The following is a 22,942-nucleotide window of genomic DNA, read 5'->3' on the forward strand; positions in this document are numbered from 1 at the left end:
TCTAAAAACAGAATCACTGAACCTGGTCAAAAATGAGTAAATGTCCATCAACATCAATAGATTTGCACTTTTTTGGTTTAAAAAAAGGAAAAGCACTGACTTGGAGAATGCTTTTTTTTTTTTTTTTGGGTAATCTCTATACCCAACGTGGGGCTCAAACTCACGACCTGAGATCAAGAGTCACATGCTCTTCCAACTGAGACAGCCAGGCCCCCTAAGACAGTTTTGTTTTGTTTTGTTTTTTTAAGTTTATTTACTTTTTTAGTAATCTCTTTGGAGAATGAGTTCTTCACATCTGCCTCTGGACCATTACTAAAACTGTTTCAGTAACCCAACACTTTCAGCCAAGATGAGAATGTGGACTTAAAAAACCTCATTTCAACTCGATTTGAGTTCAAGTAGGAAGATAAAGGGTAAGGAGAAATAAAAGCCCATTTAATTTCCATTAGAATAAATAAAAATTATTTATTGTGATATTAAATATAAATTTTACATGAAGGTCATTATTGGTTGGCAATGGGCTTGTGAGATCATCTGTACTGTCCTTTTTGTTTATTGAATCCAACAAGGCTGGCTCTACTTTAGAATTTTCTGAACTAAGTATTAATAAAAATATGTCTAGTGAAGACAAAAGATATTTACATTCTTAACTAAAACTGTTTTGATGTCTCCTCACCCTATCCCTACATACTACAGGGATAAAGCTCTTCCATATACTAGTATTACCAGTACTTCTTTTACTAGAACAAAAACACAATACACAAACCATACTAGAAATATTTGGTTCTTTTTAATCAGCTATTGATGGTATAATAAAATAAATTTAAGTGGCACCTAATTTAAACATTTAAAATAGTTCACTGAAGGATAATCTACAACACAGTATGTTAAGCCTATTTGTCAAAATGACACCTCTTTTTTTCCAAGAAAGAAAAAATAAAGGCATGATCAAAATTATGACTGACCATTTGGGTTCATTTGGACACTTATATAGATGATTCTGTAGGCATACTGGCAGGCACAATGTTGAAAATCAATCCACTAGATTTAGAAATAACGGTAAGATAAAAAAGAACAGCTATACATTTCATAGTTAATGCCTGAAATTAAAGAAAAATATCCACCAATTATCACAACGATCTTTTAATGACTAATTTTTTTTAACATTAAGATTGTTGTTTTAAGGAACACCTTTCTCTGGACATTTAATTAAATGTCCAATGTATTAAATAATTTACAGAGAGAAATAAGTTTTGTGTTCTGTACAAATTAAAGGATACATGAATATAATCCCCTCCCCCCTGCCAAAGCTCAAATTTGCAATGGTCTCAGCAGAAAATAAACAGTTCACGAGTTAAACAGAATTTAAAGCATTACAAAAGTTTACAGAACCCTTCTTTTCATCATTTTTTTCTAACAGAAAAGATCACAATGACAAACTGAATGATCAGAATGTAAAAAATATTTGTGCAAAACTGCATTAATTGTTCTTCCCATTTAATAGAGGTGAAACCAAAGAACACACAATGACAATAATGAAGAAAAACTACACTGAAAGGAACTCTATTTCAGATTTCCAACAACATGGATCAAACTACGACTAAACACTGAGAGAGGACGTGGCACCGTGAGCAGCAGGAGCGTCACATGACTCGGCAATTCTGCCAGCGAAGGGGGCTGACACTGGCACACGCCGAAGCTTCTCTCCACACAGCCGGCCATCTGAAGTGACTGCAAACAACTGTAGGGCTTAAAACTCACTTCAGTGTCTTTCTTCTTGAAATTTGCAGATCATAAATGAAATATTTAAGAAAGTCCTCTCCCCCCTCCTCAGGGAGTGTTTCTTGTATCACTGGAAATCCTTAGAAGAGTTGAATCATAGACTCTCTGGATTTACCTACACCGATCCATTTAACTGGTAGGGGGGAAAGTACAAGAATAGTATTAATTCATTTATAATGTTCAATCCAGGGTCACTATTTAACTTTGCCAGGTGCCTTCTGTTATCCTGTGCTGTCCTGCTAGAAGACTGGGCTGATTTCTAAACAGAATGTGCAGTCAACATCCAGCACAGCCTTACCAGTTCCAGTTTGAATCACGTGATATTTCCAAGTCCTCAATGCCTAATAATTAGGTTAGCAAAATACTGGCCTAAACCAGCAGAGACCTAAAGAACCCTTAATTAAGTCCCTAATAACTAGATAAGATAGGCATCTTTGATAAATGCAGGATGCTAAGAGGTGACAGTGTAACTTCTCTATCTCAAAAAAGTAGAAACATCTGGAAAAGAATACTATTTTAACTTGCACAGCCTGAACCAGTCTATAGGAATCTCTAAATATTGTAACACATGGGTTAACCTTTATGGAATTTTACACAGGCCATTGTTAATTCACTATTGCTTGTATTTCAAAAAATGCTGACTAAGAGCCATACCAAACATGCTGACTAAATTGGACATCACGCTGGCTGGGGTAGCTAGCAATTTGGAAAACAAGACTCGTATTTGAGACGAACCACAATACAAATCAGAGTATATAATGAATTCTACATAGAGGACACCTTCTACCCACTTTGCTATTGTCTCTCCAATCTCTACTAGTACAAGTAGAAGGAAGACTTCCATTAACTAGTCACAGCCATAACCTGGTTATGCCTAACTCCCGGGCCAGCTTGTTTTTTAATAAAGTTTTATTCTTTCCTCTCCTCATATATTTTCAGACTGGATTTCCTATTTTCTGTACCTGTTATTTCCTAACTATTCAAGAAACTCCCGCAACTCCCAACGGTGGTTTAATCTCAAGTGGAAAAACCACAAACCATTTTTGGTTGAAGTGAAAATACAAAAGGATTTGTGACTAGGAGGGAGAAAGGAACAAGCATGAATGTCACACGGTAAAAACCAGAGTAGCAGAGAATTAAGACAGGGTCAAAACAGTGTGAGGTAACCTACTGCCTTCAGGCATACAAAGGATTTTAAAAAGATGACTATATTTACTCTAAGAAATAAGGCTATTTTGTATTTTCCTGGGCATTGATGCAAATCATGAACACTACAAAGTAATAATGATCTTTTATTTTATCTCAAAGGTAGAAATAGAGAAAAGAGAGTTGTTCATAAAGTATACTTACTTGGAATCTGAAGCTCATCTTCAATAAATCGAACGTAATTTTGTGCATTAACAGGTAGTTCTTTAAATGTCCTTGCATTTGATATATCTGTGTTCCAACCTGGGAGCATCTTATATTGAACTTCAACTTTATTTAAGACTTCTTGGTTTGCTGAAAGTTAAAGAGTTAAGTCTGTTTTTTCATGGTAGAACGCTGCCTATTGCCAAACAGCTTTTTGCTGTGTCAAAGGTTCATGATCTCTTATGAAAATCCTTGGAGCCAGAGGTGTTTTGGAATGCAGTTTCCCAGAGTGCAGGAAGGTCAGACAGTACATTTACCACCTGAGGCAATATTTTCATAATCAAACACATTCCTGCAGCAACAGGACTCTTCACTCTAAGCAGAGAGATTATTAGCTCTAATATCCACTCAAGTCACGTTTTGCTGTCAAAGGACTTCGATGCCAAACTTTAAACTTTCCATTTTGAGAGCTTTTTAGATTTCCACACTGTAGATTAGAGATTATGGACCTGCATAAAGGCAGCAACCTCACAGAAAGGAGACTTGCATACTTGCTCTCATCTGGGAAATCTACTGATTTTGTGATTGTACAAAGCTGAGCTGGAAATTTCCTTCATTATCTCACCTAATCATTTTCTCTGTATCTATATCCCCTAATAAAAATGGACAGTGTACGAAAGTAAAAACAGTTTCTTTGACTAGAGACAGTACAGCGGATGCTTGGGGATTCTGTCCAGACCTCCCAAGTCAGCACTCAGATGCTCATTCCACTGCCCACTGAGGACTCCCGCTCAGAAATTACCATCCACTGAAGGGAGCTGCCTCCCCAAAACAGCCCACATCCCACGACTGGTCAATGTGCACAACAGGCAGCACAAAACTGCAGGTTCTGAGAAAAAGAAAACTCACAAGCAAGTCCTGAAAGGACTCAACTCTCTGCCCAGGGACAATTTCCCAGCCTCTGGAAGTCAGGACGCTAGAGTCGGGGGACAAACAGCGGTCCCACTGAGCTGAGAAGGCAGATAATCAGGTTTCAGCGAAGCTGAAATGGCTCAAGCCAACACGGGCAAGTGTCAGAGAGGAGGGAGCTATGTGGGGAGCTCCCAGCCCTCAGAAGTCTGTGTGAAAGTCCCATTGCAAAAACGTTCAACTTCACATGGAAGGGACCCATGGGACCGCTGGAGGCTTACCAGATACTAGCTGTCACCCAGCTGAGTGGGACAGATTCTAGAGGTCAAGCAATGCTGGCAGAAGGAAAGGGGCAGGGTACACTGGAGCTCCAGCACTGCCGCATTGGGGCGATCTCTTTACACTCTCCTGGCATCCAGCTGAGATAGCAGAGAGCCTGCTCCTTAAAATTAAAAACCATGCTCAAGAGTATAACTGACTGCAGACCCTCCATAAGGAAGCCTAAAACCAAGCTACCAAGTTCCACAGAGGAGACGGAAATTCAGAGACTGACCCACACTAGGTTAAAGGTTTGGGAAACACCCTGGGCTCTTCACATAACTATACTAACACAGCAGAAAACCAAGCTTATACAAGTTCAAGATGATCAGCCAGTAATTCAACTGTCCCCTAACATAAGAACCAATACTCTTCAGAGGAAAATAACAGAATCTGAGTCACTACAATATAAGCACATTCAACCAGAAGTCATTAGTCCGCAATCAAGGAAAAGAATAGTCAAGAGAAACCGAACTGGAGATGGCCCCTTGGACTAACAGATAATGATTTTAAATGTGTTTCTAAGAACTTAAGGTGATCCTCGGTTCCCAAGGACTGGTCGTCATCAGCAAGTCACAAAACCTACAAGCCTACCAAGTTTCATTAAGGTAGTGAATATTCCTTTCTTTGGCATATTCCCAGGCTTACAGGATGACTAAACAAATGAATGGTTCCTATTTCTGGAAGCTGGAAACATTTATGGAACTTCCTGAGTAACTGAAGAAATCCTATAACTAAAGATATGCCTGAAGAAACACAGTACCTCATGTAGGAAGTCTCCCTACAACCACCCACTTTTGACATAGGAGATCAGAAAAAATCATTCATGTGGCTTGAAGAACAGGGTGGGTAAATGTATTAAGAGCCTGCTTACTTTTACGAGCAGCACTCTTCTCCTACGCCACGTTTCTCAAGGAAGAGAAGAACGCTACACAGAAGTTACTTTCAAAATAGGGAAGATAAGATTCAGGAGCAGCATAGCTGGCTGGGCTCAGAGGGACCGTGTTTCTTCTTCCCTATTTTGAGTCTGAACACATGCTTATTACTGCAAGCCAGGATCCAAATGCATAGCAGCTATGAAACAAATGCCAATAACATGTGAATATACTTTTGCTATTCACAAAGAACGTATCAACCCTGTGGCTATACATCATAGACTATACATAGGTACTTTATGAAACTGCTCTAACACGTTCACCTAATAATATTCTTTTTTTCACAGACTGAAAAAAGTACCTGGGAAATGAGGTATGATTTCACCATCTAACTTGTAAGCAACTCCAACTTTGATTTCCGTAAACATGTCCAAAATATCCAATTTGGTAAGTGCCAACCTAAGTGGAAGGAAAGGCAACGTTCAAACAGCAAACTATTAAAGGCCCTAACATCGAACTTGACAAAGAAGTAAAGGAAAATTCATACAAAGCTAAACATTCCAAAGCAATTCTGAAAACTGGTTAGGATTATATTCTAAAGTGTGCCACACATAAAGCGTGCATTTTCCTCATAATAAAAAAATGACTTAACTGATCTACTTGTGAGTTACTTTTCTAATAATTATATTTTCCCTGATTGATCCATACCACCTTTATTTATTTTTTTTGAGAGAGAGAGTGTGCACACGAGTGGGAGGGGGAGGAGCCGTGGAGGGGAGAGAGAATCTCAAGCGGGCTTCACGCTCAGTGCAGAGCCCAGAGCATGGCTTGATCTCACGACCCTGAGATCATGACCTGAGCCAAAATCAAGAGTTGGACGTTTAACCAACTGAGCCACCCAGGAGCCCCGCTTAGCTTTCTTATGATGGATCAACACAAACCTCAGGGACAGCAGCCTGGAGTAAAGGATGCACTCTGTGGGACACAGCAGAAGTCGCTGTTCTACATGGAAGACTACAAGATACATGTACATTTACATGTAGGCCATTGATCCTCATTTCTTTACTCTGGTTATTATCACCTCCATCCTTCTGCTCAGAAATTGTCAAAGCAAAGTGAGGACACCACATCAAGGACCTCTTCAAGATACATCAAATCTCCCAATAAACTGACTGGGAAACAATTTTAAGGGCAAATCTATATAATTAGCTAAAACAGTTAAGTTTGGGATTCTTACCCACAATTTTTTTGTCCTTTATTCTGTTATTTGCCGGAAGTTAAGCCTAATTAATACAAACAGGAGTACATTTATTTACATATTTATGTACATGTGTGAATAGCAACTTTTTACCAAGTGATTTCAGTGAGCCAGGCAGCACATTATATGCTCTCTCACTATATTTCTCACCTAATTTTCAAAACACTCACACGTAGTAGGTAATAGTATTGTCTAGATTTTAAAGATGATGAAAAAGGCACAGAAAGAGTAACTTGACCAAAGTCCTGGCACAACACATGAATCTGAGATTTGAAAACAGAAGTTAGGAGCACCTGGGTGGCTCAGTCGTTAAGCATCTGCCTTCAGCTCAGGTCATGATCCCAGGGTCCTGGGATAGAGCCCCGCATTGAGCTCCCTGCTCGGCTGGGAGCCTGCTTCTCCCTCTCCTACTCCCCCTGCTTGTGTTCCCTCTCTCTCTGTGTCTCTCTCTGTCAAATAAATAAATAAAATCTTTAAAAAAAAAAAAAAAAAGTTAGACATTAATCAAGCCCATGCACTAAATCGGTTATATTGCCTCCCCTCCATATAAGCAAAATGCACCATCTACCTACCTACCTACATACCTCACTTTCCTCTATACTTACATGCATATGGGAGTAACATGATTCCTTTTTCCCAACCGTGGATATGTACAAAGACAACCTGGGGTCCTTTCCCTTGGGTACCCTTCCCCTAGATCTTGGTCCACTTGAACCTTGAGCTACAATTTCATCTGGAGGCTGAACAGTGAACTTTTTCTACCAGGGCACTACTTTTCAAGTTTGCACTCCACAAAATTTAACCTGTGGTCATAAACTGTACCTTAGTTTCCTGAAATAAGTGTTTCTAAGAATACTCACGCAGTAAATCCATTAATCATATGAGCATATTTGAGCAAAACCAGGTCCAGCCAGCCACACCTTCTTTTCCTGCCAGTGGTTACCCCAAACTCTCGACCTCTTGTTTGTAATAATTCTCCAATTTCCTAGAAAACAGAAAACAGGACTTTAGGATTATAATACCAATGCTGTCAATCTAGTAGAATTACATGTAAGATCATATACCAAGTCAAAGTCTTATAGAGATGAACATCTTCCAAAAAATAACTAAGTGGAAGACAGAATTCCATACCGATGATGGATCGTATGTGAGGTAGGCATTATTTGGAAGAGATCCACTTTGGGCTTCATTTTTTACCATTTCTTTAAAACTGGTATTTTTTACAATGTTAGATAACTTCTTAAAATTTAGAGTAACATAGAAAATGCTTCATATTAAAAACAAGGTTAATTATTTATTAAAATAGACAAGTTAAGCCAATTGTTCCAAGAACTGTAGTTCGATGAGCCTCCCGAAAACCAGAAGACAAACTCTCAGCTAGTCAGTCGGTGTGGACAGCACAATGCCCTTTCGACATTGCTCAAAGATCTAAGCCACAGCCATTCCCTACAACCCAATTTTTCACTTATCATCTATCTACTCCCTAATTTACACCTTTCTGATTAAAGTCATCATTTCACTACCTCTTGTATTGACATCAATACAACTATGTGTTTTTTAAAATGTTGCTCTGTCAGGTTTGAATCCCAGCCCTGTCCCTCTGAGTGACTTTGCACAAATGATTTCAGCTCTCCATGCCTGTTTCCTCATGTGTAGAAGGGGGACAGTGACACCACCCAGCTCCCCGAGGGTCATGAGGTCCAAAGAGCTTCCGAGTATACAACACTCACAGACAGTGCCCCACCCGACATCACTGCCGCAGAGCTGTTGGCTGGGAACAGATCAAGTCTGGAAGTCACTCTACTCAGCCTCGGCTCCAGAAAAGCTCTCGGGGAAAGGCAATTCTTATTTTTACCCACTTCTTTCTCCTCCACTATCTCAACCTCCCTCATAAGCCCACCTTCCTGTAGCCTGGCACTTAAAATTACCTTTAAGTTCTCTCTAACCCTTTGTCTTTTGTTGCCAATCTGCTGCCACTTAAGTGAAAAGCATAGGAAGAATTCATCAAGGGAAAAAAAGCAGAAGTTTTTATTTTTTATTTTAAAGATTTATTTATTTGACAGAGAGAGAGCGCGCACAAGCAGGGGGAGCGGCAGGCAACAGGAGAGGGAGAAGCAGACTCCCTGATGAGCAGAGCCCAACCTGGGGCTCGATCCCAAGACCCTGGGACCAGGGCCCGAGCTGAAGGCAAACGCTTAACAACTGAGCCACCCAGGCACCTCCCCCTTCTTTTTAAAGATTCTATTTATTTGACAGAGAGAGAGAAAGATTTTAAGATTTTATTTATTTGAGAGAGAGAGAGAGAAGGCACGAGAAGGAGAAGGAATCTGAAGCAGACTCCCCACTGAGCGTGGAGCCTGACGCAGGGCTTGATCCCACAACCGTAAGGTCACGACCTGAGCTGAAACCAAGAGTTGGACTTAACCAACTGAGCCACCAAGGCACCCCAGAAGTTTTTATTTTAAAACTTTCAGAATTGGATCTACTGAAAAACAGGCTTACATTGTCTTGCTCTGTTGGGAAGGCACCAATGCCAACTCGAGTTGTGTAAGCTTTCACGACCCCATACACTTCTCCAACATTTTGAGGGGGCATTCCCAACCCTGTACAGACACCTCCAACTGTACAGTTCGAAGAGGTCACAAAAGGATAAGTTCCTAAAAAAGAAACAAATATTATACACACATAGATATATACATTACTCTGAAACAGAATTACTGTGAAAAATCTGCATTTGAGTACATTCTAGGTACTGGACAGACTTGACTATAACTGCCCTCTCAAACCTCAACCTTTAGTCCTTGATCCTTTCTGTCTGTAATGAGATCAAAACACAGGTAGTTAGAGCTATCCCTGCCGTGCTCATTCTGGGGAGGTTTCTTGAGTGTGCACAGTTACTCAGCTCTGTATGGTAGGTACTCACCTAATGGATTGCTGAATAATTTCATGCCAAAACCCTGGCGTTAGGCTAACTATTCCACTATGTAGACTTATAATCTATGTGTTTTTAACATGTTCTAATTAGTTTAAAAATGAATTTATTTTATTCCCTTGATATAGATTTTTAATATACAGCCACAACCTAGAGTGACACCAGTATACTAAGAATTTTGTGGTATTCATTATCCTATCTTCTGATCTCTATTAAGGGAATAATCCCAAAAATGATAAGAGAAGCTAAGAGGGGTGTACTCCCCCATCCCCAAAGATCCTGTTCCTACTTAAACTATCCACTAAGCTAACCAGATACTCTTTCTTTCCAGATTCCACAGGCATATTATGGAGTCAAAAATACCTATCCACAGTAATACAAATACACTTTTTCTTTAATTGGTATACTTGGAGTCAAAAGCCAATGAAATGTCAGTAAGACCTGAGAACAGACTTATCTTTGGAGATCATGTTCAGAGGGAAAGGCCAACAACCTAATGGGGCAGTAGATGGAAGACGTTAAAGCTTTAACTTTTTTAAGATGGAGGATGCCCTAATCCATTCAGAATGTCACGCCCAGGGAGTTAAACGGATTTCCACAGATCTTAGAATAGGCATGTTTAATGACAGTGTTGATTAGTTTTCGATATTTAAAGTTCCAAGCAAATGGAGCATGAACCAAACAACAGAAATCAGTTTACAAAATCCCAAACCCACTGACCCAAATAGTGATTTCATTTTTCTCCTGAACTACAAATCGTAACACATGCATTGTGTATTCCACAATATTGCTTTAAAAAAAAAGATTAGTAGATGACAAACGTCCATCATTCCTGAATATACAAGCTAAAAGCCTTGTTTTAAAACTCCGTAAGGCGAACATTAATTATTTATACCCTAAGTACTTTAGGGCTCAGTTAAGCTCCCGCAAGTCATATCTCACTTACCAAAATCAATATCTAGTAGTGCTGCATTTGCACCTTCTACCAAGATTTTCTTTGGTGGTCCATGCAGGGCCTCGTAGAGGAAGTAAACTCCATCTCTCACCATTGGTTTAATCCTTTCCATATAACCCTGTAGAATAGACAAAAAACAATTTCAATGTGTGCTAATAAATTTACAACATGACCAGTACAAGTAAAATTCACCTGACTGTGACAAGGCAAACTTAACTCTTGCAAAGCAGAAGGGGGTTGGTGACCATGCTCACCCTACTGCATATTTGGATTAGCTTTGGTCTCTTGTCCTGATTTTCCAGAACCAAAAATGAGACCCTAGCTCAAGAACAGTAGAGAAACAATGAAATTCAGAGGTTCTACATTAACCTCACTGCAAGTAATGATGACCACCTTCCATTCTTCATAAACCAGCTCTCAGGAAAATAAAAAGAGCTAAGTATATTACACTGTGCTTTTATATTTTGTGAGGTATTTAAAAAGCCACATTTATAATCCATGTAACCACAAGTTTTGAAACTTGCATCCGGGTGACTGTCAAAATGTTGGTGCAGGTCACAAGTGACGTTGCCAAGCATGCAAATAGTGACAATTGTTAATATTCTTTTGCCACTGTATTTCATTACAGCAATATCTCAGCAGTATTACTAGTAGATAATATCAAATACTATTTTACCCTGAGCATTGTAAAACTCTCACAAAACATTAAAAGTATTAATAACACTGCTTAATTTTAGAATTCAATTAAAAATGTAATATAAACAAGAATTCCCCCAAGGCCTAAAGTATAACTACAATAAAACCTAGTTTTAACTATGTTTCCATATTTGGCCAGTCTAGTATGGAAATTCCACCATCCACTCATGAACTAACCGAGTATGTTACACCTACTGATGAAAGTCTGGTATCCCCCCACCCCCTTGGCTCTAGTCTCCTGCTTATTCCTGGTTTAGACCTTTTGTCATGCTGGAAATGACCATGCCATTCATTATGTCCCTTATTCCTTAAAGTGCTGGTTCGACATATACCACCTATTAATTCAATCTTCTTCCCCAATTCTGTTCGTGATTATTCATCTGCTTTACATTCAAATGAAACATGGATAAAACAGAACCAAAGAGCCATATCCACATTTTAGTGCATAAATATTTCCAAGTTGCCAGGAATAAATTGAAAATATTTGTTTCATGACAGAATGAAAAGAAGATGGCAGTCTATTCTAAGCAACAACCAATACACTGAAATCTAAATTCCCAACATTTAGAATCTTCCTGGGAGGTCTTTTTTTTAAAAGAAATTTAGTGAGTAGATAGGCCTAAGGTATACAACCATTCTAGAATGGCATATGAGGTTCATAAATTTCTATTCAGCTCTGGAATTCACGTTCATACCTATTTATAGAAGAGAAGTAATAATCATATACATAGGACCCATCTTGAAACGCACCAAACATCAGGGACGAATGTAAGGGTAGAAAGGGTAGAAGATTTGCCTACTGACGAACTCAGGCACCACTGACAACTGAAAGCAGCCACACGTGGACCCAACCCTTGGCCAATCACCTTCTTTGTCTTTTAAGACAAAGTGCTACAGACACTGGCCCTGTGGGGCGTCCTTCCAGAACGGGCCGGCTAGCTTTATAAGTTATCTCCTACTGTCCCTTCTGTTGATCTATGCTCCACATTGCTAAAAGGGATTTTTATATAATACAAATCTAGTCTTTTTTTCTGCTCAAAATTACTCCATAGCTTTTCCTTAACCCCAGGATAAAAGTCAAACTCTCTATCATTGTGTATAAGACCACTACAAGACCTGTGAACTCCTCCTCTCTGCTCCCCACTCAATCTTTTGTTTCAGCCACATCATGTGAAGTGACTCAAACACGCTATGTCCTTTTAGGTAGGCCTATATGTTTTTAGACATAAAAAGGACAAGTAATAGTTCTCATTTCCAATGCTTTATGCATATCTGTATGGCATTTATTATACTATAAATTATTTAACACATAACTTCTCAGTCACAGTGTAATTTCCATAAGGGAAATTAAACACTCCACATTCTTCATTCTTAGGTTTGCAGTTCCTAATGCAAAACGGGAATGGATGAAAGATCTTAGATGCCAATCTGGCAAACAAGTTTTAAAAAGAACATTAAAAAGGCCAGAAAGCACTACCTTGAGTTTTTGTAATTCGCCTTCAATGTCGATTTCCAGAGTGGGGTATATAGATTTGTACTGGTTAGCCAGAACTCTGAACCTGAGAAGTAGAGATAAATCAAGACAGTAGCTCAATTAAAAACAGTCTGAATAACATCATTCGATTCAAATGGTTTCTGTAGATAAGTGTTGAAACCACTTATAACAAATGAATCCCAAACTGAAGCTCCATTCTAAGAAATAAAATCTAAACAGATCAGTCATATGAATAAGTGACACACTCAAAAACAGTATTTTTTATTCAAATTTAGGAATACCAACAACATAATCGGGGTGATGTGCGTGGAGGGAAGAACTAAAATCTGTAACAACACTTCAGTAGGAATTTTACTACACTGTGTGAAAAATAAAAGGGGGCGGTCTGCATGATGCTTTTAAGAGAGACAGAGGTAGGGCCTTTGATGCCACCTGTTACTAAATACAACCAACTAACTCTCCATCACAGAGTCACCATATAGCTTTGATGATGATGATTAGGTTTCTCATGGAGATTTTTCTAGAGAGTAAGTGTCAGTGAGGCAATTTCTATTGTTTAAGGGGAGTCTGGGATACAAGAGTTCACCAGTATCTAAGAGCCTAATTATGTCTAGGTGGTGGGGCAGAGGGTCTCCAGAACTGAAAATCTGAGGGTCAAGACTCTGGGATGTGGTAACCCCACCAAAGCACCCCCCAGAATCTCTGTTTCTCAGCAAACCATCCCAAACTCCAATCCTTAAATATAATTTTGGCTTTGCCTTCTTAGGGTACTGCTAGGATATCATCATGAGGTTACTTTTCATGAAGTTTAATTTGAAATTAAGTAATAAAAATAACTTTAAAGTCCAAATAAAACCAAAAAAGCCAAACACCACTCTTCAACTAGAATACTGATTTTACCAATTTGCATCCTGGATTTGAAAAATTCCAAAAATCCCATTTGCTCTTGCCACTCTGAAACACAAGTTAGTTACCTCTCAGAGAAGCCATCAAAGTCAGAAACCAGATCACACATCCGCAGTCCACTCCGAGCAGCTTTGGAAGAATAAACTGGGCCAATGCCCTTTTTTGTGGTACCCAAACTTAAAAATAAATCAGAACAAGCTTTGAGTTAGACAAGAAAAATGGAGTTCTTGTGGTCACATCATCACAAAGACTGAAGGTACTTTGACTACTTTCTGTTTTGCTAGTTTCTGTAAGTTTATTTTCACAATCCTATGATTTCTCTGGAGTCTAAACAGGATATTCTAATAATTTTTCTTAAACCTCTGGCCTAGACTTTAAACATTAGGGTCTGGATATGCTTAAACTGCACCGAAAACAAAAACAAAAAACCCTACTTTTTTCCTGCTTGTTCTTGTCTCTGTTGCTCCTGGATACCATCAGCTGCTTGATGAAAATCGAATACTGAGGGGAAAAAAAACCAAATCACGGTTGTTGTTGAAACAAAGGTAATACAGAAGGAGCAAAACATACTGAATTTTAAATTACTTAAGCTATAAATCCCTTCAGCTTAATATCATCATGACTAATCAAACAGATATGTTTTATTTTTTTAAAAGATTTATTTATTTATGAGAGAGAGGGGGAAAGAGGGAGAGAGGGAAAAAGAGAGAGAGAAAGAGAGGGAGGGCACGAGCAGGAGGGGCAAAGGGAGAGGGAGAGAGGATCTTAAGCAGAGTCCGCGCTAGGCATGGAGCCCGATGCGGGGCTTCATCTCATGACCTGAGCCGAAACCAAGAATTGGAGGCTCAGCTGACTGCGCCACCCAGGCACCCCAAATGTATACGTTTTAAAAAGCAACAGCAATGGTGGGAGTGAAGGTTTATTATGCCAACAGGTATACTAATATGAAAATATGCCTGATTGTTAATTCCTACTAACTGCAACCTGTATTATTTTAAAAATGGTAAGAGGGTACCCCACAATTCTAGGAAACTCAGTTTACTAGGATACCCTCTTTTCTTCAGGTTCTACCCTCCAAACATCTCTAGATTATTCTGACATCTCTCCCTCTCTCTCATGAGCTTCCATCATCTCTAGCCAAAATTGTAGCCAACTAATGAGTGTGCACATTTCCACTCTTGGACATCTTGAATTCATAATTTTGAATGCAGCAAAGCCATCTTTCCAACACACAAATATGATGTCACTACCCCTTTTGCCTTTAAAAGTCAATGGCTTTCTATTGCTCAAAAGAAAAAGAACTCTTTTATGTGGCCTCCCTGCATAGCCTGCTCTTTCATCTGGGGCTCCCTCCTTTCTGCCCTTGGGTCACACAGACACTCTTCTACGGCCTGGGCTACAAGGCATACGCTTCTGTCTGAATGTGCCTTGTCCCATGCCTGCTCACACACGTGTACTCACGCCCACACACTCACTCTCTCCTACCAGTATTTTAGGAGTCTTGGGACCATGTCAGTTAGCTTACCAGATTTCCTGCACCTACAAGTTCTCAAATATTTACTGACTGAATAAATAGCGATTTTATGGAACAGGCAAGCCTAGAATTTGGTCTACGAACTTTTAATCAAGGCTTCTGTTTCAAAAAAGCCTTAGGGGAATATAATTTATGTATCATAAAATTCACCCACTTAAAGTGTACAATTTAATCATTTTCCGTACATTAAACCATGGCTTCTTTTCACTGATGAATGTTACTGTGTCTAAATAAATAAGCTGAAATGTATGAATTTTAAACAGAATGACTGATCTAAGGTTCCTAGAACTAGTGGTGGCATGTGTAAAAGAACTATTTGGCAGGATCAGAAGACTAATGTTGTAGTTATAGATGCTGAAACTAAAAAAAAAAAAACAAACGAGGAAATCTGACCTTAAACCACCCTCTGACTGGCCCAGCCTCTAAAGCCTTCTGTGCCCTAGGTCCCCTTTCTGAGACACTGAGAACTGTCAAGGCAGTCATCTCCTCTGCTCGGCAGGGTTAATAAGCACAGCTGTGTACAGCTAACAGGTTTCCCTAGTGGTCTCGTAGGGGCGTTCCAACACTTCCTACACGAGGTGATCATGAGACAGAAACTACGTTCTTATTGTGGGATTTAAAATTATCCTGTAAATCACTATCTGCCTCAGTGCCACAGAACTGGATAGCAATGACATCCTTAAACTACACTGGGATATTGTACACCGACAGATATTTACGAGAATGTGCACAGCAATATTTTTATAATAACTCAATACTGGAAATGACTCAAAGTTTCATCAACGGTAAAAATGGACAAATTGGGCCATAGTCATACAATGGGATATACGATTCAGCAATGAAAATAAGATACTGCTTCATTTAATAAGGATGAATCAGATAGGCATACTGCTGAGTGGAAGTCAGACACAACAGATTATATAAATGTATAATTTGTATAAAATTCAAACACAGACGAAACCAATCTATTGTGAGAGAATAGTGGTTACCCTTCGTGAGGGGGAGGAGATAATAACTAGGAAAGGTCATCAGAGTAGCTTTTTTTTTTTAATTTAGATATATGGACATATAACATTAGTTCCAGGTGTAGAACATATGATTCGGTATTTGTATACACAGCAAAATGACAACCACAGTGAGTTTAATTAACATACATCACCATAAACAGCCACAAATTTTTTTTTGTGATGAGAACTTTTTTGTTTTCTTAACTAGGCTCCATGCCCAACGTGGGGCTTGAACTCACAACCCTGAGATCAAGATCTGAGATAGAGAGCCGGATGCTCTCCCGAATGAGCCACCCAGGTGCCCCGTGATGAGAACTCCTAAAATCTATTATCTTAGCAACTTTCAAATACGCCATACAGTACTGTTAACTACAGTCGCCATGCTGTCCATGACATCTCTGTGACTTTTTTATTCTGTAACTGGAAGTTTGTAACTTTTGACCACCCTCGTCCATTTTGCACTACCAACTGCCTGCCTCTGGCAACTACCAATATGTTCTCCCTATCTTTGAGTCTGTGGGGTTTTGGGGTTTTCTTTCTCAGGGCTGCCTTGACTATTCCGTTTCTTTGTAGTTCCAAACAAGTTATATTTGTTCTATTGTTCTATTTCTGTGAAAAATACCACTGTAATTTTGATAGGGATTGCCCTAAATCTGTAGATTGCTTCGGGTAGTATGGACATTTTAACAGTACTAATTCTTCCAATGCATGAGCACAACACATCTTTCCATTTATTGTGTCTGATTTAACTTCTTTCATCAGTGTCTTACAGTTGTCAGTGTATAGGTCCTTCACATGCTTGGCTGGCAAAGCGTAACAAGGTAGTCAGTGGTTAAAGGGGTAAAATATTGTATACTTATTGTGCACTTTGTGTATTGTGTGCAATGTTAAAATGTTTACTTATTTCTAATAATAGCTATCCTATACTATAGGGATTAGTTTATTGTCATGCTCTTAATTTAGTATATAGCTTATAGCCTTTCTTATCTACTTTTGAGAGGCCAGAATAGTTCTTAAGAAGCTGTTTCATTAAACTCCAACTTTGCAAATCAGTTATGACAAAAACTGAGATGTTGGAAGAAGCCATTTCTTTTGAATGAAAAGATATTTTACATTTAAGTATTTTTGTTATTTTCTATGTTCAAATAAGTTACAAAGGCACCTGGCAAATCACAAGTAAATGGTTGATGGAAAGCAGGTAAACCATATTTTTCAGATGTTAATTTAGTACCTTGCCATAGAGCTAATGTTTTTTAGGTTTTTCTAGGCCCCAGGGAGCTATTAGTGAAATCAGAATAATTACTTTCATAAAGCTCCATTGTTACATGGAGCCTTAATACCTCCACTAATACTGTTTTTGAGAGAACAGTCTTTGTGTGAAGTTGCTTTGAGTATCTCTTCCATTTTCTATAGCCTAGATACTAAAAACAAAAAATGCTGCCTTGGGAACTCAGTCTAATTTTTAAAATAAAAGATGATTATACACGTTCAGTAGGTAAGTTTTATTAACACCATCTTTTTTTTTATTATTATCGTTGAGTTTTATTAACACTATTAATGTTAAACCATATGAATGTGTCCAGTGTGAGCCTCAGTACCTGTAATATCCACTTTGCTGGCTTCTCCTATCTCCTCAGGTCTTCTTTCCCCTAAGTGTTTTTTTTTTGTTTTTTTGTTCTTTAAATCATGGTCCCTTCACATGAGACATACCCTCTGAGCAGATTTTTAAGTCACAATACGGCATTGTTATCTACAGCTTCAGTGCTGTACTGCGTGTCTCTAGAACTTATTCATCGGTCATCTCCTTTAGCAGATGATGTGAATGTCATCTTCACACTGAAGCATCCCCAGTCACTTTATCTAAAATTATAGATCCCTACCCACCTCCTACAAACTGCCAGACACTACCCATGGCTCCTTTCTCTCCTTAGAACTTATCACTGCATGCCATGGTACATTTATCACATATTTATCTTGTTTATTATCTGTCTCTCCCTACTGTACTATAAGCTCCATTGGGGATTTTTATTGGTCTTTTCTGAATCCTCAGTGCCTACCACCACACCGGGCACCGAGTGGTCTTTCAACAGGGAGCTTCTGAGTCACAGGACAGACACCCAACAACGTGCATTTCAAATGCTCAAAAAAATTTAAAGTCTCAGCCACTTCTCAGGTCTCTTTCCCTCAATAAGGATCTCTTATATTACAAATTTTGTTATGAGTTTCAATAAGACAGGGCACAATTATAATAGTTTCTTGCATAATTGCTAAAGAAAGAACTGGACTCATTTTTAAATTTCTCTATAAGGAAACTGGCTGCTCAAAGCAAAAATATTAAGAACACATTATAAAGTTCACAACAACGTAGACATGAAATGTATGACAATAATGACACAAGGGACTGGACGAGGGAAATGGGAACATTTCCTTGTAAAAAGCTTGGGTTAAATGTTATATTATTTTAAGGTAGATAATGATGATTTAAAGTTGTATATTACAAATCCCAGAACAACTACCAAAATTCACAAAACAGGAGGTATAAACTAATAAACTAATAGTGCAGATAATCTTTAAAACGTTAAATCTAAAAGAAATCAGGAAAAGGAAGAAAAAAGACAACAAAAGGAACAAAGGGAAAACAAAAAGCAGATATAAATGCAATCATACTGATAATTAACCATATTAAAAATAAATGATCTAAACACTTCAATTAAAAGCAACACTGTCACAATGAATAAAAAGCATTTATTTAGTCTATAATAAATGCCCTGTAAATATAAAGATATCGGTAGGTTAAAGATTATTAGATTGAAAAAGATATACCATGCAAATACTGTTCTTAAGAAAGCTCTGCTGGCTATATTAATATCAAAGCAGGCTTCAGAATAAGGAATATTTACATAGAAAGAGAGGATATTTCATCATGATGAAAGACTCATCAAAAACATAAATTTAAATATACATGCAATCTACCTGAGCTTCAAAGCAAAGCAAAAACTGACAAGAGTCAAAAAGAAAAATAGACAAATCCACAACTCTTGTTGGTTTCAACATGCTAGGTGACTGATAGCAAGTAGAAAAATATCAACTAGGACACAGAAGATTTGAACACAGTTTAAAGGACACTTCAAGAACACTCAATAACTCTCAACAGAACACATATTCTAAGTGCATGTGGAACATGGACCAAAACAGACGCTGTGCTGGGCCATAAAAAAAGTCTCAACAAATTTAAAAAGATGGAGATCATACATAAAGTATATTCTCTGTCTACAACAAAATTAGAAATAAGAGAAATCAGAAAAATCATCCAATCTTTAGAAATTTAAACATATTTCTCAATAACTCACAAACAGAAATCAAAAAAAAATTACAAAGTATTTTCAACTGAATGGAAATAAACATACAACATGTCAGTATTTGTGGAATGTAGCTGAAGTAGTATTAAAGGCACCTGTGCAGCTTTAAATGCTTATATAAAGAAAAGAAAGGTCTAAAGTCAATGATCTAATAAGCTTCTAAAGAGGCTAGAAAAAGTGAGTAATACAGGTCAATCCAGCACAGTTGACTTCAAAGAAGTTATTTTATTGGGTTACTGAGGCTACGCATAGGCTTCAAGGCTCTGATTGTCATTTGGAGGCATGGATACTTAAGAATTTTGATTGGCTGCTCTTTTTCTGTTTTTTAAATGTAGGCTCCATGCCCAGAATAGAGTCCAACACGGGGCTCGAACTCACCACCCTAAGATCAAGACCTGAACTGAGGTCAAGAGTCAGACCCTTTACAGACTGAGCCACCCAGATGCCCCTAATGGGGCTGCTCTTAAATGGGGGTCATGCTAAAACTAGAGTAGCCACTGCCTCAGAGGACACCTGTATTTAAATACAACTGAAGAGTTTGTACCAGTCCATTCTCTCTTTCCCGGTTATTGTCTCGATAATTAACAATTCTATCACATCAGATAGATAGTAACAGGGAAACAAACTTCAAATTTATTACTGGTGGTTGAAATTAATTTTAAAATCCAATTTGCTCTAACTAATCACGGAGGAGAAGGCTACTCTGGATAAAGTCTGAACCATTGAAAAAGCTGCAATATTACATTTCAGACACAAAGAGTCACTCTACAGATATGCCAGATAGCAGACCTGCTTTTACATAACTAATGTGCAAGTATATGCTCTTTGTATTTTGATGTGGTATATTTTATAATAGAATTAGAGATGTCTTGTGAAATACTGCTTTTATGATTCATTTGGTTAGCTAATTCTCTCTTCAGAAACAGGTAAAATTTAGCCTAGTCCTTTACCAAAAGAGAAAAAAGAAAAAAATTACTAAGATTTCATGTATTTGGAGCCCCAACTATTATAATCCATCTTACTTAGTTTTCACTAAAATTAAAAATTGGCTGGGCGCCTGGGTGGCTCAGTTGGTTAAGCAACCGCCTTCGGCTCAGGTCATGATCCTGGAGTCCCGGGATCGAGTCCCGCATCGGGCTCCCTGTTCGGCGGGGAGCCTGCTTCTCCCTCTGACCCTCCCCCCTCTCATGTACTCTCTCTCATTCTCGCTCTCTCAAATGAATAAATAAATCTTTAAAAAAAAAAATTAAAAATTGGCTACTAAATGCTTCCACGTGACAAGTGTCTGATAATAAGACAGTTAAATGCATTATGTGCCCCTTACCAATATGAGCTCTGTCGGATATGATAAGCCTTTTTTCCCAGCCTTCCAGACCTAGAGAAAGAGAAAAAAGATACAGCTTATTAAACACTTTGTATAACATCTCAATTTCTTTAGAAATACAATGTTTAAAAGTGTTTTTCACGGAAGTAATCACTTACACATCTTGTCTTCTGTATGGGAAATACGTTTAAACAAGAATTTTCTCACCTGTCATTCATCATATTTACACTCATTCACAAATTCTCTTTCTAAATGTTTTATTCTAAACAGCTCCAAACTCAAGCCAGCCAAGTCCACATAAAATATTTCTAAGAATTCAAAAGCAAATGGGAGGTAAAGGTCATTTTTGTTAGAAGCAGGGGAGGGGAAATTAGCTGCAGAGCTGGAGGAGAATTTCAAGAAAAGGGTTATCTGGGGAATAGAACCCTTTCCCAAAAGACAATTATAAAAAGGTGAGATTAAATGAAATAATAAAATGTTCTCACTAATTCCTCCAAAGGTCTATCAACTATACTGCCCTTACTACGCTGACTTGTAAGGTGACATATGTATCTCCCCATTTAGCTGTGAATGCCTGAGAGCAAGGGCCATGAATTTTCATAGCATGGGGCCTATCAGCCCATAAATGTTCAAAGAACTATTGCTGAATGAATAAATGAATCTAAATGGATAGGTTTCTTCAAAGACAGTACCTTAGTAAGCTACATGCATTCTAAGAATAAGCTGCCAAGCTCTAAACATTCTCAAAACTAGTATCTAGATATTCAAAATTAGCTGTTAATTTTGATAATATCCAAAGATGTGTTTCGAAAATGATTCCTTATAAAGAGGAAGTGCTAACAGTGAAACGGGAATATTAAGCCTCCCCCTCTCTAGCTGTTTTTGACATTAAGTATGTATTCTAAAGTTAGCTTCGGGCATATTATACAGAAAATATTACAAAGAAAATCAGTAAAATGGATTCAGCTGGATCAGACAGGCTGAAAGGAAAAAGAAAGGAGGGCAAAATTTTTAAAGGGGATGAAGGAGAACAGAGGGCAGCATGGGAACCTCAAGTTGACAAAATTCAAAAGCAGCCAGCAACACCTAGGTAAAAAATGCAGAGGACAACAGAGATGGTAGGAGGGCAGGCAGGATTCTGTGAAGTCAGACTTAGTCGTCAGGAACACCTGAGGTCGGATTGCTACTTTTCCTGAACAATAAACGTAACGTTGTTATGTAATGGAATTGAGTATTTTAAATATGAGCCAAGCTAAGGGGAAACAATACTTTTCCTCAACTGAGTATTATTTGCATGACCAAATTCCCCTGAAACCCTAGCAAGGCAGCCAAACTGAATGTAAACAGCCTTCCAAAAATCCAAGAGATTAGGAAGGGCAGGAAATTAAGCCTTTAAAAAAATTTTTGGGGGGAGACGGAAGTGACTCTTTGTCATAGAAGGAGCATTTCCCTCATTTGGAGGGAGGGATAAAACAAGCCTCTTTTATCCCTGGGTTGTATGACCAACAGAAACAAGACTGACTGACAGTGTGCAAAGGGGACCTCACTAGTTTCCTGACTCAGGAAGCTAATGTTTGGTTTGGGAGATGGGGACGCCGACTTGAGCACAAATGACAAAAGGAACTCAGGAATCCCTGAGTCTCACCTCCAGTGGATAGTAATTCCAGCAACCTAAAGAGACAGTGTGCAGATGACCCAGGTAAAAAGAAATCAGGGTTTACACAATGACATTATGTGTGTCTTTGTTTAAAATACTGATTAAAATGAAAACAATTTAAATGACATTGAAAAATTTGTCCTACACTCTGAAAAACAAACAGGGTTCTAGAGGGGAGGGGGGTGGGAGGATGGGTTAGCCTGGTGGTGGGTATTGAGGAGGGCACATTCTGCATGGAGCACTGGGTGTTATGCACAAACAATGAATCATGGAACACTTCATCTAAAACTAATGATGTAATGTATGGGGATTAACATAAGAATTAAAAAAAAATATTTGTCCTACAATAACCAGCAATTTTAAAGTATAAGACAAGGGGCGCCTGGGTGGCTCAGTCGTTAGCGTCTGCCTTCGGCTAGGTCATGATCCCAGGGTCCTGGGATCGAGCCCCATGTCTGGCTCCCGGCTCAGCAGGAAGCCTGCTTCTCCCTCTCCCACTCCCCCTGCTTGTGTTCCTTCTCTCGCTTTGTCTCTCTCTGTCAAAATAAATAAAATCTTTAAAAAAAATAAAGTATAAGACAAAAT

The 22,942-nt window shown here is 38.5% G+C and overlaps 1 protein-coding gene across 4 annotated transcripts in view; it reads right to left on the minus strand.

Annotated features, from left to right (window-relative positions):
* Positions 1-771: 771 nt before the first annotated feature.
* The window catches only part of ADSS2 (adenylosuccinate synthase 2), a 34,933-nt gene continuing 12,762 nt past the window's right edge, over positions 772-22,942 (minus strand). For 2 of the 4 annotated variants that reach the window (XM_064594420.1, XM_045877579.3), the window contains 10 exons: positions 20,701-20,751; positions 13,911-13,977; positions 13,545-13,652; positions 12,553-12,634; positions 10,371-10,497; positions 8,995-9,149; positions 7,353-7,477; positions 5,596-5,693; positions 3,133-3,282; positions 772-1,915 (listed from right to left, as the gene is read on the minus strand). In XM_064594420.1, the coding sequence (XP_064450490.1) occupies positions 1,863-1,915; positions 3,133-3,282; positions 5,596-5,693; positions 7,353-7,477; positions 8,995-9,149; positions 10,371-10,497; positions 12,553-12,634; positions 13,545-13,652; positions 13,911-13,977; positions 20,701-20,751 (1,016 nt within the window). In that variant the 3' untranslated portion in view covers positions 772-1,862. Of the gene's footprint in view, positions 1,916-3,132; positions 3,283-3,304; positions 3,453-3,487; positions 3,508-5,595; positions 5,694-7,352; positions 7,478-8,994; positions 9,150-10,370; positions 10,498-12,552; positions 12,635-13,544; positions 13,653-13,910; positions 13,978-20,700; positions 20,752-22,942 lie in introns of those variants that run through there. The other 2 variants (XM_064594421.1, XM_064594422.1) reach the window with 2 other exon arrangements.

The sequence above is a fragment of the Mirounga angustirostris genome, unplaced genomic scaffold (assembly GCF_029215605.1).
Source record: "Mirounga angustirostris isolate CCGP_5_RB_7025 unplaced genomic scaffold, mMirAng1.0.hap1 SCAF_6, whole genome shotgun sequence".
Classification (NCBI taxonomy): domain Eukaryota; kingdom Metazoa; phylum Chordata; class Mammalia; order Carnivora; family Phocidae; genus Mirounga; species Mirounga angustirostris.